Below are 15,200 nucleotides of genomic sequence, written 5' to 3'. Positions count from 1 at the left end.
CACTAAAAAACGCCATATTGTTATATTTAGTTATTGGTTATTTTCTCGTATAATCAGATTTCTTAAGCATCATCTCCTAATATTTAATTCAAAATGAGTGATGGTCACAAACAATACGGAGGTCGTCAAGTTATTTTATTTATTGAGTAGGTCGTTGTTTTGCAACAGTAGGAGATTGTCGACGAGCTGAGGAAAACTCAGTTGATCACCGTCTCCGGCAAGGTAACGTAATTTTGTTGTTTTTGTTAGCGCTCACTTTCGATGTTAATTTGCTCAAGATGCCAAATGAATAGAAAGTCGAGTTAATAACAATTTTTATATAATTTACGGTACAGTAAAGTTATTATTAGAAAAATTATTATTGTTAACGTGAAACTAGAAGAAACTCAAACTAAGGTAAGTTATCTAATATTTTATTTTGCTTTTTGTGATACAGGGTGTTATGTAAATTAATACATTGATAACTACTATTTACAAATTTAGTTTAATCAAGACAATATAAGATTTAGTGATAAATTTTGCTATAAAAAAAATTAAATATCGAAATAGTCTATTAGGAAATTGCTAAAACAATAATGAGTTTTAAAATGTGTAGCATTCATTACTATTGATGTTTGGAATTGATAATAGTAACAAATTTTGCATAAATAATAGTCTGGTAGTTGAGGTTAATGATACAAACATTTCTTCTGTTTTTTTGTTTTATTTCACGTGTTTTTTTTTTCTTTTTCATAAGATGACCGTTACTTTGGTAGCAAAACATGAAGTAGTTACTGACGACAATGACAATGAAACTTGTTGTACCACTTCTAAGGTGAGTAAACCTGATATCAATGTTTAGAAATTACAATCAACACTTTCACATTATACGATTTATAATATAACTTGCGTATCTCTCTCCTGTTAACAAACTTTATTTTTTATTTTCTTCACAATTAAATTTTGAATAGCTTTTGTTTTGAATTACAGTTATAAAAACATTATAATTGGAAACCTTGAATGTTTATAATGATACATTAAAATTTTATTTTCCGGGATATTCCAAGCATACCAACTATGTAAAATACAAATATTGTCAGCACTACATTTCCGTTTCACGTATATTTAGACACAAATTTGAAAGTAAACAAATAACATTTATACTGGTACTATTTATGATATTTCATTTCAAATATAAATCATAAACTTCAAGCAACTGAATTATAAAGTAAAAATAACAAATAAAGGATTTTATCCATTTGTAAAATATATCTAATTATAAAATAAATATGTTTTGAAAACTACTGTAAATGACAGTTATCAGAAGGAATCAAAACGAATCTTTATTCATAGAACCTAATTAATGTCGTTTGTCGCTATCTCTTTTCAACATAATGAGTAAGGCGTATAGAGAGAGCGAGGTATGTAAATTAGAAATTTTTTAAAATTATTTTCCAAGATTGAATTTTATATTTTATTAGGTATTATATCAATAAAACGCAGTTTTGAATTTTGAAGATTTAATTTGGAAACAGCGTCGTTTTTGATATACTCTGTATAATAATACAAGCATTTCACATCTTATAATCATATAATCTGAACGGTCACAAATTATTTATGGGTGTCAAAAAAATAATTGTGTTGTATTGGTTGGAAATATGAAGTACGTTTCTGTTGTATGTTAATAATAAATAAAAAACTCGTTTATAAGTATTTACATGGACATTAAGTATAAAGGCGACAATGCGCGTTTTGTGTAAAATAAGAAAGTTGCCAAGAACAAGTTCCGTTGATTTATCTAGGTCAATTTCAATAATAATAATTCAGAAAACTTTCGACTACCTATCACTTTTACTGAAGTAATATTACACTATATACGAAATTGAATTTATTGAATTTCAAGTATAACCCGTAGTAAACATCCCAAACAAATATTTAGTTGAAAAAAATTAACAAGATGGCGGTTAAATGACTTTCATTATTAACAGTGAGTTTTAAATCTGAAACAGCTGATTTAATGTTAGTTTTTACAGTGTTGTCAGATCTATTTTACTAGATACCTAGTTAATTATTTGTAAACGTAAATATAGTTATTACCTACACCTATCTTTGCAAATACTATTACATTTTTTGATATAAAGTGAGATTTTTTATTAAAATCAACGTGATAAATCTGTTGATAAATTCGGCCCCCAACTATAACCTTGACCAGACTTTATGCAATGGGTCATTAACCCGAAAAGACAATCCTAATCATTGAAATTTTCAATTCGTAATCGATTTATGATATAATCGATGTACAAACAGAATCTTAATCAATTATTTCTTGCATACTGGCATTGACAATACAAATAAAGATAAAAATTTAACATTAAACTACTTTATGTGGAATTACTGTAGTTGCCAACATATTTGACATTGACCGATTGACTTTTGACTGATTTTTATTTACATACATACATAATACAATACTTGTAGTAACGACATCCAAAATTCTTAGAAATAATACGTTTTTATATGGTTTTTAAAAATCTTGAACTATCACTATTAGCTTTAAAGTTAAAAATAATGAATATATCTATGTACACGTAACAGTAGCCACTTCATTTTCTTCTTCTTTTTCATCAAATCATAATTTCAAAATAATAATCGTGACACAACTTTTAATTATTTATATTATCCACTTTATTTCGTTTATCTATTGGATTTTTGGATAAAAGCTTCTAAATAGATAAACATTAAGTATAAAGTCTAGCGTTTATTACATGTTGTGACGAATACCCCTTGCATGTTATGTTCGCCTAATGGAAAAGTGAAGTTGCCGATGATGACGCAACAAAAGTGACATAGTACTAAATGTAAAGATGGCGTCTTTGCGTTATGACCCTGTCAAAGTTGAAGTAAAATAACTAATTTGCATGGCGGTAGTTTCCTGCAGTTTTTCCCAATCAAGCGCAACTACCTTTTAGTTTAATGATGTTAATTTTATACGTTTACTATATGCTAACCTTGAAATTATCGATAATAATTGTTTTTTTATCACTAACTATGGCCACATGAGAATTTATTGATTTTTTCCGAAGATTGATACCATGTATATTTTGTAATAAAAATATTTATATCAATTTATGGACAGTGAAATGATTAATATTTTCAATGTTTAAAAAAAATATCAGCTACAGCCGCTTTAATAGTACATGTAAATTATTTAAATTTTTCCAATACTATTAACATACGTTAAATAAACAAATGAATAAAATCAAATTACAAAAATGACCTACGTGATTTAATTATTCCTACATCGCTTTGTCTAGACGTGACAAAATTGTTCAAACAACTAACTACATTTATTTTATTGCTATTAGTAAAATATCACACTGTATAAAAGAAAAAACACATTGGTATTGTGTCCGTTACTCTTTTTTTTTAATAAATTCATCTTCTCCTTTTTTACTTGATTGAAAGAATTTTGTTTACATCTCAATGCCACGTTGTCCACGCTTTTTCTGTTATTAGGATAACAGAAGCGTGAGAAGGTCAATGTATGCGAACGAAGCTTGAATCAAACTCGATTTTATGTCACAGTGTTGCCAATCTATAATTAATTATTTTAAAACACATAATAATCCGTCGATATCATTTGCTCAATAATAATTTGAATGAATAAAAATAATATTTCGATTATTAGCATGCTTGGAAGTGATAATACAGGGTTGTTTCGTGATGATACAAGGTGTTATATAATATTAATACGCATAATATATAAGCTTGGCAACATAGCATGCTATTCAATTTATCCAAGTTGACTAAAGGAAACTGTGTTTATAATAGGTACGATAAGATACAGCGTTGCCGATTTATTTAATTTGAAATAATGCATTATTTCAGGCTGTATCGCACGATCGCACACAATCATTATTAGAAGATTTGTCTGGAGCTCCAAATAAAAATTCAATAGACGAAGAAAGCGATGATGACGAATATGACGAAATTTTTTACCAAAAAGCGAAGGAATTGTTGCCTTATGACCAAGCTCCGCCATATTTGAAACATAATCCTTTTATTTTGACAGGATACAGAAAAAATCTCAACACAGATTTATGTGTATCAAGGTAAGTCTATTTATATTCAAAAAAAGGAACCGAGGACAAACGTCAAAACTAGAGATTGATCAGTTATTTATCATTAACGTTAATCGATTACGATAATCGATTAACAAATAACCGATTTAATGCAGTCACGTGATACTTCTATCTGAAACAGTCTAGAGTGAAAAGTAGTTTCATTTGTGTATCATTAATGCGAATCAGTTTGAATAATCGATTACAAATAACCCAGTAAAACAGGTTATGTTGGCAGCTGTTTATTCCTATTTTAATAATAATGAATTATTTATATTTGCATTGAAGTTTTTTTATCAGAATCGATATATTCAGTATAGAACTGATTATAATGACAGTTAACAGTTGACATTTGACACTACATCTATTCTAAATTGTTTCGTCCCACGTGGCTGCGTTCGACTTCAAATCGCGGGATCAGTAAATGTATTATAACCTGTCTTTTTTGTAGTATATTTTGGTGGACGAATGAAACGATCAACATATGGTCACACATTTTTGGATTATTTCTTTTTATCTTGTTACCTATTTACGATTTTATGATATTGAAAATACAGGCCACTTTCAGCGATAAAATTATAGTTGGATCTTTTTTAGCGTGTTTTGTGGTAAGTATACCTAACCAACAATTTTTTATTCGCTGTTATTTTAAAAAAATAAATATTTTGTTCTAGTTATGCATGGCCTTATCAGCGTTATACCACACATTCTCGTGTAGATCGGAAAAAGATTGTAATAAATATCTCTCTTATGATTTGTTTGGTATAGCTTTATCTTTACTAGCGATATATACATCTGGAATTTATTATGCCTTTTGGTGCGATACAGTAAGTATCATAGTCCGGAAACTATGAAAAATGACCGATTTGTATACATAAACATTTTTATATAATACAATACTTCCACCCGACCCTCGTATATTTTGATATGAATAAAAGTTGGCAATTCTGTAGATTCCTGATTGGTCGAATCGCAACCGGTTTTACACAGCACTTTTGACATATATTATAACTGACAATTGTATAAATTGTAAACAAATAGTGTCCATTTTGCTCTTTATTGCGTTCTTGTTATTGTTTTATTAAAATATAAAAACAGTTCTTATCAAGACTCCTCAAATAATATTTCAAGTACCAGCAGACACTAAATTTGATAAGTGTTATTAACCTTCTTACAAACGTAGTCACTTGACCTTGAAACTCTGTACAAATTTAGTATGACTAGTATTTTACGCTACAAATCTATTGGTCTTCCTAGTTCTATAAAATGATAACAAGATTTAGTTCTATGGTTTGTTTAATAAACACGTTATTGCAAATTATTTTTCAGGACTTGCAGTTGTTTTATACCAGCACTGTAACTGTGATATTTGCCATAGCAATGACGTTACATATACCCCATTTTAATATTCACTCGAATATTAAAACTATAGTTTTTGTAGCATGGGGATTATACGGTGTGATACCAACTATACACTGGACCATCATAAATGGTGGGTTTGAGAACCCACTAGTCTGTGTAAGTTGATACTCTATGATCTTTTCATTGGTACCAACTGTAGCGTTGATTTATTTTTAGATTTTGTTACCTAGGGTGATCGGAATGTATATAATAAGTGGTATCGCATTTGTTATATACATAACGAAGATTCCTGAACGTTTTTTGGCGGGAAAGTTTGACTTTGTTGGACATTCGCATCAATGGTGGCATATATTCGTCGTACTAGCACTTTATTATTGGCACAATAGTGGTTTGATATACATAGAATATCGGTTAAATCATGCTTGTCCAAATAAAATGAAATTTCCATAATTTTAATATATTTTATTTTCATTATATTATGTAACTTTCAATAAAACTGTGATAAGACAATTGTACAATCATTTTCACCCTGTATTTACTATGTGATTATAACATATCAGTGGCGTAATGTTGCCAGACTATTTTAATACATACATATCAATTAATTTTTAATATAACCAAATTCTTACTAAATATACAATTATAAATTAAAATAATTTTTTGAATATAGATAAAACTAACCACTCGGCAATGAAACATTTAATTTAAACAAAGATAAGATACACTTTATCTATGAATTTTATTTCGTGAAAGCTTACGTTTTAAGATAATTATGACATCATTTCCTGTCTTGAGTTTTATAGTTTTATGACTTAAGTCTTTGTTTGAATTCACGAAAATAATAGTTAATGCAACGAATACCAAATTAGAAACAAAACGATCATTATGTGCACCGCTTTACCGAAATTGATTGAGATCTATGATTAGACCTAACTTCAGATTTGACTAAAGAAGTGAGGTTATATTTATGTTTATATATAATATAAAACTCTATATTTTAATCTTGAATTGTTAAATAATACATAATTTTAAATGTTAAGTATATTTTTTATAAAAAATGAGTGAAGATAAAGAAAAAATTCATCACGTTCAGTTAGAATTATGTACTACAAGACCTGCGTATCGTCAAGGGAGAAAATTGACTGCAGTTAAGGTGAATATAATTATTAGAATAAATTCTATTTATGTCTTTTTCATTATATCAGAACATGAATTATTTTTATATAAATTTAGTAGATTTAGATGTCGATTTTAGGTGTATACTATAAATCAGGAATCTCAACATTTGTACATATATGGTGTACCTTCAATAGGTTTACGAAATGAATTGAAACAACTTTGTATCAAATATGGTCAAGTTTTAAGTATCACCGTTGTTGCTGATGCATCAAATGAATTGTTTACAGAGTGTTATCATGTCAGGTATCAAAGAATTCAGTCAGCTCGTATTGCTAAAAGATTATTAGATACAAAATCGTTTTATGGTGGTATTCTTCATGTTTGTTATGCTCCTGAGTGTGAAACCATACAAGAAACTAAAAATAAGTTGTTACAAAGGAAAAGAGATGTCTTGATGAGGCTACCGAAACCAGAAAATGAAAAAACTTGAATTTGACTGATAGTGTGTGGTTGTAAATTTTTGAAAATATTAAAAGAGGTAATTTTTCCTATTATAAATGTATAAAAAATGTTTTTTTTTGTTTCATTACAAAAGGGGGAATAAGTATTATAATCCTATATGTAACAAAATTCAATTTTTACATTTCTATATACACGATTATTAATATAGTATAAATAGAGTTGTAACAAATCAAAGTCGACTTTTTTGGTTTAAAAATCGAGAAAAAATCCTATTTTTCGAAATGACGAAAGCAAATCTTCAAATAATTTTTTATTTAATCTCTCATTTTAGTTTATTATATTAATTAAATTTGGCAACGTTGTAAGTTATTCTAAACAAGACAGTGGCTTAGTTTACATCCTGCGGATCAATCGCATATCATTTACGAATGAATTTTGTTAAATGCAGTTTTGTGGATATTATTATCCAAAACATTCCCTAGATATAGGAATATAATGATTCACAACCGAATTAAGCTAATGTACTTACGATGCGATATTTGTATCTTCTTATGGGAACCTACCACATAATTTCCCTCATCAGAAATGACTGATAAATTCAAATATTCTTAAATGGATTTAATTTCATTATTTATTATACGTAATAAATACATAACTTCATTAAATTTTGAATTATACATTTACAAAGTTGGTATTTTTGTTTATCTTGATCTGTGATCCTAGTGGTATAGTTCGGTGGTCCGTTTCACTTCATTGTGACATCGATACACTATGCGAAAACCATAGATCTAGGTGGTTTGGTATTGTAAACTTTATTTTTTATAGGTTAAGTAATATTTGCGGGTATTACAGAATTCAAATAAAAATCATAGTTAAATTGTGAAACATCTAAAGTGTTTTTAACTATCAAAACGATTTTAACTTTAACTTAGTGAGTGAGTCATTACTGAATTTTATTTTATAGTGCCTTTGTAAAACATAAAATTGGGTAAGTGAATTAGTCATATTTTGATAGAGAATAATAAATTTTAGGCAATGAAATAAAACAATTAGTTAAATAAACAAGTTTATTTTGTAGCAGGTTTTTTATAGTTGTAAATAAAATAGAAAAACCGATTTTTGTGTTGAATTGAATCTTGTAAATTATAAGAGAAATTATTTGCTATAACGAGGTGATTACCACATTTATTTAAATAAAAATAGCGCCATTTATAACTCCATTTTCATTTTTTTTATTTAAACACATAAGATTTATGTTTGTAACAAAAATTTATTAATATCCTGTTATTTTTGTCCATTCCCATCATTCCTTGGATATGAAATTAAAAAATCGTTTTGAACCACTTTTTTGAGTCCAGATCGTATTAAGTGACTTTATAATCGTATTAAAGGATTTATTTTTTATCAAGAAACTGTTAACAGGGTGGAAATGGATAAAAAATAAAATTAACAGTTTTTCACAAAAATCGGTTTTATTAATTGATAAAAAAAATATTTAGAATATTTAGATACATTTGGTTAAATAAGTTACTTATCACATTATATACTAGGTTTCAATGAGATTAATATATTGATTTATCGATATTTTACAATTGTTTTCATACTATCTTATAAAAATAAGGTCCGATTCTCTAAAACAGATTATGAACTACCAACTGCGAATTTTATTCATCTGTAATGACATAAAAAATTATTAGGAATAGAAAGGACACTCACATGCACCAATACTCCTTGTGAAAACTTTATTTTGTATTCTTAGTGTGATTCTCAAGTAAAAATTAGAGGGACAGCTTTTCTGGTACCAACAACTGAAAAATACTAAGAAAAAAGAAGTGTAACAAAAATAAATCAACTCCACAATGGAATGATTCACTTAACGATGCATTGGGAATCAGGAAAAGGCTGATAGAAGAAGCTGTTGTGCTGTGACCAATACCTGTAGATCTACTAGTGTTTATATAATTATTTGTAACATCCAATAAGCAATGTGATTAGTATTCGTTAAAACACAAGAAAGTTCAACTTATTATTGATAAAAAGGTGGAAATAATTATAATTTAGACTAAATTACAGTATCCGGCACATCTAGACTGTTCCGGATGGTCCTTATTTCCTACGTGAATGTTGTTCATTGCATAAGATTCCCATAAACTCGGTGTTTGTATTATCTACAACAATGATAATTTTTTTTTGAATACCACATTTCATTGAAGAAAAAAAAAATAACTAGACTTATAAATATTTAATAATTACTAAACAGATTAATATATTTACTTTGTGGACTAATTCTTCGAAAGCTGATTGTACTCCATCCTTTGTTTTAGCACTAGCTTCAATATATAAAGTTTGATGTCTCTTGGCAAATCTCATGGCTTCTTCTCTAGATACTTCTCGTTTATTCTTCAACACAAAAAAATTACATCGATTTCTCCAAAACAAAATTTTTCATTGAAACTATAGTACATTTTCTATGAAAATCATTCTTATAGAAATCAAGTTATCACAAAAAACATAAAAATATCTGAGAAAGTTTTTCTTTTTGACTATGAGACAAATTGCAAAAAATCTTATAGAATCTGTTGAACAACTACTTCCAAATGAGGTGTTTACATTAAAAAATTATTAAACAGAGTTGCAAGTTTATGAGGAAGTGTTAATATTGAATTGTCGGTTAGTCTGACAACTTATAGAATTGGGAAAATTTAAAAAATGGAAGGGAATATGCCAGACCATCCCCTGTAATATTTCAACATGTTAATGACCCAAAAATATATATTCGAGGGGGTTAATGAACAAAATGAATGATGAGAGGAAATCACTCAAAGGATCCATGCAGGCATATCATAAATTCTGGCTTCTAATTCTATGCAAAAAAATCAGTAGGTGTACTAAAATGAAAATATACAAAGTTGATGAAGAAAAACTTACCACATTTGAAAGAAAAATGATACGAAGAATATATGGCTGATGGACAATATAGAATCTTTATGAACACTGAAGAAATGAAGAAACTAGCACCAGATTTATAAAATCGCAGCGAATAAGAGGTCAACGAATGAAAAATATAAGTTAAAAGAATAATAGAATGGAAATCCTTGAAATTTTATAAAAATGAAGTATGAATAAGAAAGAACTTACCACATCTATTTTATTACCAACAATCATTTTAATGATATCACTTTTGGTAGAATAAGTTTCTAATTCATTTAGCCACATCTCTAGTTTAGAGAACGATGCATAATTGCTAACGTCAAATACTAAAATGGCACCTTGAGCATCTCTATAATAGGATGGTGTTAATGTTCTAAATCTTTCTTGTCCCGCGGTATCCCATATAGCCAGTTTCACCGTATTACCATCTATATTCAATCGTTTTGTTTTAAAATCTACTCCGATTGTTAAAGTTTGTTCGGGGTCGAAATTATCTTCTGTAAACCTAAGGAGAAGGCTCGATTTTCCTACACCACTCTCACCTATTATTAAAATTTTTAATGTTGTAAGAATATCTTCTTCCATTTTAATATTTACTTTGGATGTGTTATTTTTATAAAGAAGAAAAATAATTGTACCCAAAAATTAAATTCGTTTATATTTTTTCTTTATGTACGTCGCAAATCTTCAAAATAATGAACATTGAACGTTTGTCAATGTCACGTCAAAGTTTAAAAGTTAATTCTCTCTTCTATTTAATAAAATTATTGCATAGAACTTGGAAGCAATAAGGTACATGTCGTTATGTCATTAATGTCATAATGAATGCCAATTGTCAATATCATGGTTTAAGTAAAATAGTATATTTGATTAACACTGTGTATTTTGAAATTGGTTAAATCATTACAATTAAAATGAGTAAAATAAAAACACAAACAATTTCAGATGATAGGTGTCTTGTTTGTTTAGAAACATCTTCAAAGTTATATCCTTTACGAGGACCAATTGCAAATTGTGATGTAGAAGTTAGCACCATGATTACTTATTGCACTTCTATCGAGGTAAATCAAATTTTCTTAAGCAGTTATTTATATTAAAAAGATAACAATTCCTAGTATTTCATATTTAAAAAAAATAATAGGTAATTAATAAATTTTACGTATATTATGAAAAACATTTTTGACAGTTTATGATTAATTATTTCTATCACTATTCTAATACAATTATATTCGTGTATGTTATGGGTTTTAAAATGAAACTTCTTAATAATGTAGAAATCAACCTTGTTTACAAGAATGTAGTTTTTAGAATGAAATGTATTTTCTCAAGTTTTAACCACAACCTTATTATCTACCCTCTTTGCAACATAAACATCCCCTTTCACAAATAACTGATAAGAGTGTTTATCAATATTCCAGCCCCTTGCCTTATCAGGTATTACAATGGTATTTTACCTAAATGAAACATTTTTAGTTTGAATGTATATGAATTATTATTTTCATTATTTTATTTTATGTTAAACTGAATTTCTAAGATAGTTATGATCTAATTCTACATATTAAACACCAATAATGATTCATATTTTCTAATTTACCATTGGGTTGAAATTGAATTTTAATTATTAGACATAATATTTTGCTTATATGCTTTTAAATTTCAGTTGGATTTATCTGAGGATATACCCCAAGGAGTTTGTGTGCCGTGTTTTAAAACAGTGAGAATAGCCTACAACTTCATTTTACAATTTAGAGATAATCATCTAAAGTTGATTTCTAAACAAACAGAACCAGATTTGGAGAATGAAGTTTGTGATAAAGACTCAGATAGTGACATCAAAAACGAATTTAGTGAAAGTAGAATAGTACAAAGCGAAGATAACGATGATTCTCAACTAATTGACGATGAAATTCAACATTATCTAGAAGGAGAACAAGAAGATGTACTCGATGAAAACACAAAGGAAGAAATAATCGAATACGAAGAAGGGGATAACCAGGAAGTTGTGCCGGATCAACAAGAACTTGAAGAATATGATCAACGAGAAATTGACATGGAAAATATGAATATACAACCGGTCACTGTAAAAGTTATAAGACAAGTCCCTTCGTCACCTAAACAACCGCAAACTGTACTTAGGAGAAGAATTAACATTCGATTTGCTTGCCCGGTTTGCCCTGGTATGTTTTTCGCTTCATTCGAAAGCGGACTTGTGCCCCACATGTCTTTACACAGCGAATATTTCAATTGTAATATCTGTTCGGATAATGCTGAATTATATAACGGCGACTCTTTTCTAAATCATTATATGGGACTCCACAGATACCAATGTCCGTATTGTGGGAAAAGTTTTAATAAAACGGGGACCTTAACGGCACATATAAAGACCCATTACAGGTTTAGGTACGTATTTATAAGAAAATTTAAGTTTTAACCTCATTTTTTTTAAATTTCCGTAATTTTTTCGAAGTCTGGCAACGTTGTTTAAATATGAGTTGATAGGTTTGTTCGTTGCTTCGATTCCGATTCAACTCTGATACTATTGACATTGTTTAGTTTTGTGTTCAATTCATTAACGAATCCGAATCGGTTCTAGTAGTTCTAGGATTTTTGATCGTACTGAAAATGTTTTGTTGAAGGTTATAATATAAACAATTCAATTTTATTTTCGTGTTTTTTCATCTTTTATGAGTTGAAAATAAAATGTAATCAAAGTAGTAAATACAATAAGTGAATTTTATGGATAAATATGGACGAAAGGTTTAGAGTGAATAGTTTTTTTTAGGTTCCATTGCAGTCATGACGGTTGTCCAAAATCATTTCCAACGCAATGGAGTTTGAAAAAACACGAAGCGGTACATTCCAATTCTTGTGAGTTTTCGTGTGCGGAATGTAACATGGAATTTAAAACTTACGATACTTTTATGTATCACCAGAAAAAGCACGGCGGAAGGAAGTTCTTGTGCATGTGCTGCGGTAGAACTTTCTTGCAGTCTGTACATTTGAAGTACCACATGCAACAACATACTGGAATAAAGCATTTCAAGTGTAATTTTTGCGTTAAAAGTTACACTTCGTCGTCTCAGTTGAAGAAACATAAAAGGCGACACCATCCCGAGCAAATGGAAGCAACGGAGAATTCGTCGTTTGTAGTAGACATTTTGTAGGTACTCAAACTTGTAAATTTGAAATAAATAAATAATTTCTTCAATGAATAAACGTATTTTTTTAATTTTTTGTTTTTTTTGTTACGATTAACTTCCATATTTTAGTCTCAATTTTTTATTTAAATAGCTAAAGTGTAAATTGGTAAAATACAGGGGTGTATTGAAAAATAGTTGAAAAAATTATAATTTTAACGTAAATATTTTAACAAATTTTACTTCAAATGAATATAAGGGGCGTACAAAAACAATTTTTCATGAAATTTTCTTCTTTTTTTTGGAATAAACGTTTTTTTGACGTTTTGGAACGTTCGATAAATAACATTTTCATCTTGTTTTCGAATTAGCGGTTTCTTGAGATTTCGGAACGATCGGAAACCTCGTTTATCTTCTTCTTTTTCGAATAAACGATCTACTTATATATTAAAACGTTAGACAACTGTCATATTCTTCTTTTTTCTCCGAATAAACGGTCTCTTGAGGTTTTGGAATGTTTAATAACATCCTTTAACTTCTTCTTTCCCCAATAAACCATTTGCTTCTGTTTTGGAACGATGTAAACCGAAATTTTCATCTTTTTTTTGGAATAAACGGTTTTTTGTCGTTTTGGAACGTTCGACAAATGACATCTTCATCTTGTTTTCGAATTAGCGGTTTCTTGAGATTTCGGAACGATCGGAAACTTCGTTTATCTTCTTCTTTTTCGAATAAACGATCTACTTATATATTAAAACGTTAGACAACTGTCATATTCTTCTTTTTTCCGAATAAACGGTCTGTTGAGGTTTTGGAATGTTTAATAACATCCTTTAACTTCTTCTTTCCCCAATAAACCATTTGCTTGTGTTTTGGAACGATGGAAACCGAAATTTTCATCTTTTTTTTTGGAATAAACGGTTTTTTGACGTTTTGGAACGTTCGATAAATGACATCTTCATCTTGTTTTCGAATTAGCGGTTTCTTGAGATTTCGGAACGATCGGAAACTTCGTTTATCTTCTTCTTTTTCGAATAAACGATCTACTTATATATTAAAACGTTAGACAACTGTCATATTCTTCTTTTTTCCGAATAAACGGTCTGTTGAGGTTTTGGAATGTTTAATAACATCCTTTAACTTCTTCTTTCCCCAATAAACCATTTGCTTGTGTTTTGGAACGATGGAAACCGAAATTTTCATCTTTTTTTTTGGAATAAACGGTTTTTTGACGTTTTGGAACGTTCGATAAATGACATTTTCATCTTGTTTTCGAATTAGCGGTTTCTTGAGATTTCGGAACGATCGGAAACTTCGTTTATCTTCTTCTTTTTCGAATAAACGATCTACTTATATATTAAAACGTTAGACAACTGTCATATTCTTCTTTTTTCCGAATAAACGGTCTCTTGAGGTTTTGGAACGTTTAGTAACCTCCTTTATCTTCTTCTTTTTCCAACGAAAGGTCTACTTATGTTTTGGAACGTTTGACAACTATCATTTTCTTCTTTTTTTTTCTGAATAAACGATCTCTTGATTTTTCGGAACGTAGAATAACTTTCTTATGTTCTTCTTTTTCGAAAAAACAGTCTCTTGACGTTCGACAGTTGCCCATTTCCTCTTTTTTCTTGGAATTAACGGTCCTTTAATGTTTTGGAACTAACGATGACTGTAATTCTCTTCTTTTTCGATTAAAAGCTCTGCTTATATTTCGACAATTGTCATTTTCTTCTTTTTTTCTCGTATAAACGGTCGCTTGATGTTTTTGGAACGTTCGGCAACCTCCTTTATCTTCTTCTTTTTCGAATAAACGGTCTCCTCATATTTTTTTAACATCAACTGTCATTTTCAAAAGACAGCTTTTCTGCGGATCTCGAGACCTTCTCCAAATAATAAGAAAATGTCGTCGTAGAGATCAGATTTTTAAAATTGAAAATAGTTATCGAAACTGAGACATATTTAACCCATGGTTGGATGGAAGCTTCAAAAATGATAATAGAAACGTCAATGTTCTGATAAAGAAACATACGTAGGTACTGCCGTTTGTTTTTATACAAAAAAAATTAGTTTTTAGACAATGAAAAGACAA

At 28.9% G+C, this 15,200-nt stretch overlaps 4 protein-coding genes across 5 annotated transcripts; 3 read left to right on the top strand and 1 right to left on the bottom strand.

The window, feature by feature from the left end:
• Nucleotides 1-2: 2 nt before the first annotated feature.
• LOC130897916 (progestin and adipoQ receptor family member 3) lies at nucleotides 3-5,972 on the top strand. 2 transcript variants are annotated; one of them, XM_057806902.1, is made up of 7 exons: nucleotides 3-222; nucleotides 737-814; nucleotides 3,868-4,091; nucleotides 4,552-4,708; nucleotides 4,775-4,927; nucleotides 5,430-5,618; nucleotides 5,679-5,972. In XM_057806902.1, exons 2-7 carry the CDS (start codon nucleotides 737-739, stop codon nucleotides 5,910-5,912), a joined length of 1,035 nt encoding a protein of 344 aa, XP_057662885.1. In that variant the 5' UTR covers nucleotides 3-222; the 3' UTR covers nucleotides 5,913-5,972. The 2 variants fall into 2 exon arrangements, with proteins under 2 accessions (XP_057662885.1, XP_057662884.1); XM_057806901.1 differs by having other exon boundaries at nucleotides 26-396.
• A 277-nt stretch (nucleotides 5,973-6,249) lies between these two features.
• On the top strand, nucleotides 6,250-7,152 carry LOC130897923 (RNA-binding protein 48). The gene is made up of 2 exons (XM_057806910.1): nucleotides 6,250-6,615; nucleotides 6,718-7,152. The coding sequence occupies exons 1-2, from the start codon at nucleotides 6,520-6,522 to the stop codon at nucleotides 7,069-7,071; spliced, it is 450 nt and encodes a 149-aa protein (XP_057662893.1). The 5' UTR covers nucleotides 6,250-6,519; the 3' UTR covers nucleotides 7,072-7,152.
• A 944-nt stretch (nucleotides 7,153-8,096) lies between these two features.
• LOC130897920 (ras-related protein Rab-18-B-like) lies at nucleotides 8,097-10,740 on the bottom strand. The gene is made up of 3 exons (XM_057806906.1): nucleotides 10,182-10,740; nucleotides 9,318-9,443; nucleotides 8,097-9,211 (listed from the first exon to the last, which is right to left on the bottom strand). Exons 1-3 carry the CDS (start codon nucleotides 10,557-10,559, stop codon nucleotides 9,101-9,103), a joined length of 615 nt encoding a protein of 204 aa, XP_057662889.1. The 5' UTR covers nucleotides 10,560-10,740; the 3' UTR covers nucleotides 8,097-9,100.
• A 52-nt stretch (nucleotides 10,741-10,792) lies between these two features.
• LOC130897912 (zinc finger protein 680-like) lies at nucleotides 10,793-13,190 on the top strand. Its single transcript, XM_057806894.1, has 3 exons — nucleotides 10,793-11,035; nucleotides 11,635-12,374; nucleotides 12,757-13,190. The coding sequence occupies exons 1-3, from the start codon at nucleotides 10,889-10,891 to the stop codon at nucleotides 13,136-13,138; spliced, it is 1,269 nt and encodes a 422-aa protein (XP_057662877.1). The 5' UTR covers nucleotides 10,793-10,888; the 3' UTR covers nucleotides 13,139-13,190.
• Nucleotides 13,191-15,200: the final 2,010 nt, after the last annotated feature.

The sequence above is a fragment of the Diorhabda carinulata genome, chromosome 9 (genome assembly GCF_026250575.1).
Source record: "Diorhabda carinulata isolate Delta chromosome 9, icDioCari1.1, whole genome shotgun sequence".
NCBI lineage: Eukaryota > Metazoa > Arthropoda > Insecta > Coleoptera > Chrysomelidae > Diorhabda > Diorhabda carinulata.
This window is presented reverse-complemented; position numbering and strand designations above follow the sequence as displayed.

Coding starts and splice junctions, on each gene's coding strand:
- LOC130897916 (XM_057806902.1), top strand. CDS start 737: ATGACCGTTACTTTGGTAGCAAAACATGAAGTAGTTACTGACGACAAT. Junction 4,092..4,551: donor ACAGATTTATGTGTATCAAG/GTAAGTCTATTT, acceptor TCTTTTTTGTAG/TATATTTTGGTGGACGAATG. Junction 4,709..4,774: donor CTTTTTTAGCGTGTTTTGTG/GTAAGTATACCT, acceptor ATTTTGTTCTAG/TTATGCATGGCCTTATCAGC.
- LOC130897923 (XM_057806910.1), top strand. CDS start 6,520: ATGAGTGAAGATAAAGAAAAAATTCATCACGTTCAGTTAGAATTATGT. Junction 6,616..6,717: donor GAAAATTGACTGCAGTTAAG/GTGAATATAATT, acceptor TGTCGATTTTAG/GTGTATACTATAAATCAGGA.
- LOC130897920 (XM_057806906.1), bottom strand. CDS start 10,559: ATGGAAGAAGATATTCTTACAACATTAAAAATTTTAATAATAGGTGAG. Junction 9,444..10,181: donor TTGGTAATAAAATAGATGTG/GTAAGTTCTTTC, acceptor TTTGTGTTGAAG/AATAAACGAGAAGTATCTAG. Junction 9,212..9,317: donor TCGAAGAATTAGTCCACAAA/GTAAATATATTA, acceptor TCATTGTTGTAG/ATAATACAAACACCGAGTTT.
- LOC130897912 (XM_057806894.1), top strand. CDS start 10,889: ATGAGTAAAATAAAAACACAAACAATTTCAGATGATAGGTGTCTTGTT. Junction 11,036..11,634: donor CTTATTGCACTTCTATCGAG/GTAAATCAAATT, acceptor TTTAAATTTCAG/TTGGATTTATCTGAGGATAT. Junction 12,375..12,756: donor AAGACCCATTACAGGTTTAG/GTACGTATTTAT, acceptor AGTTTTTTTTAG/GTTCCATTGCAGTCATGACG.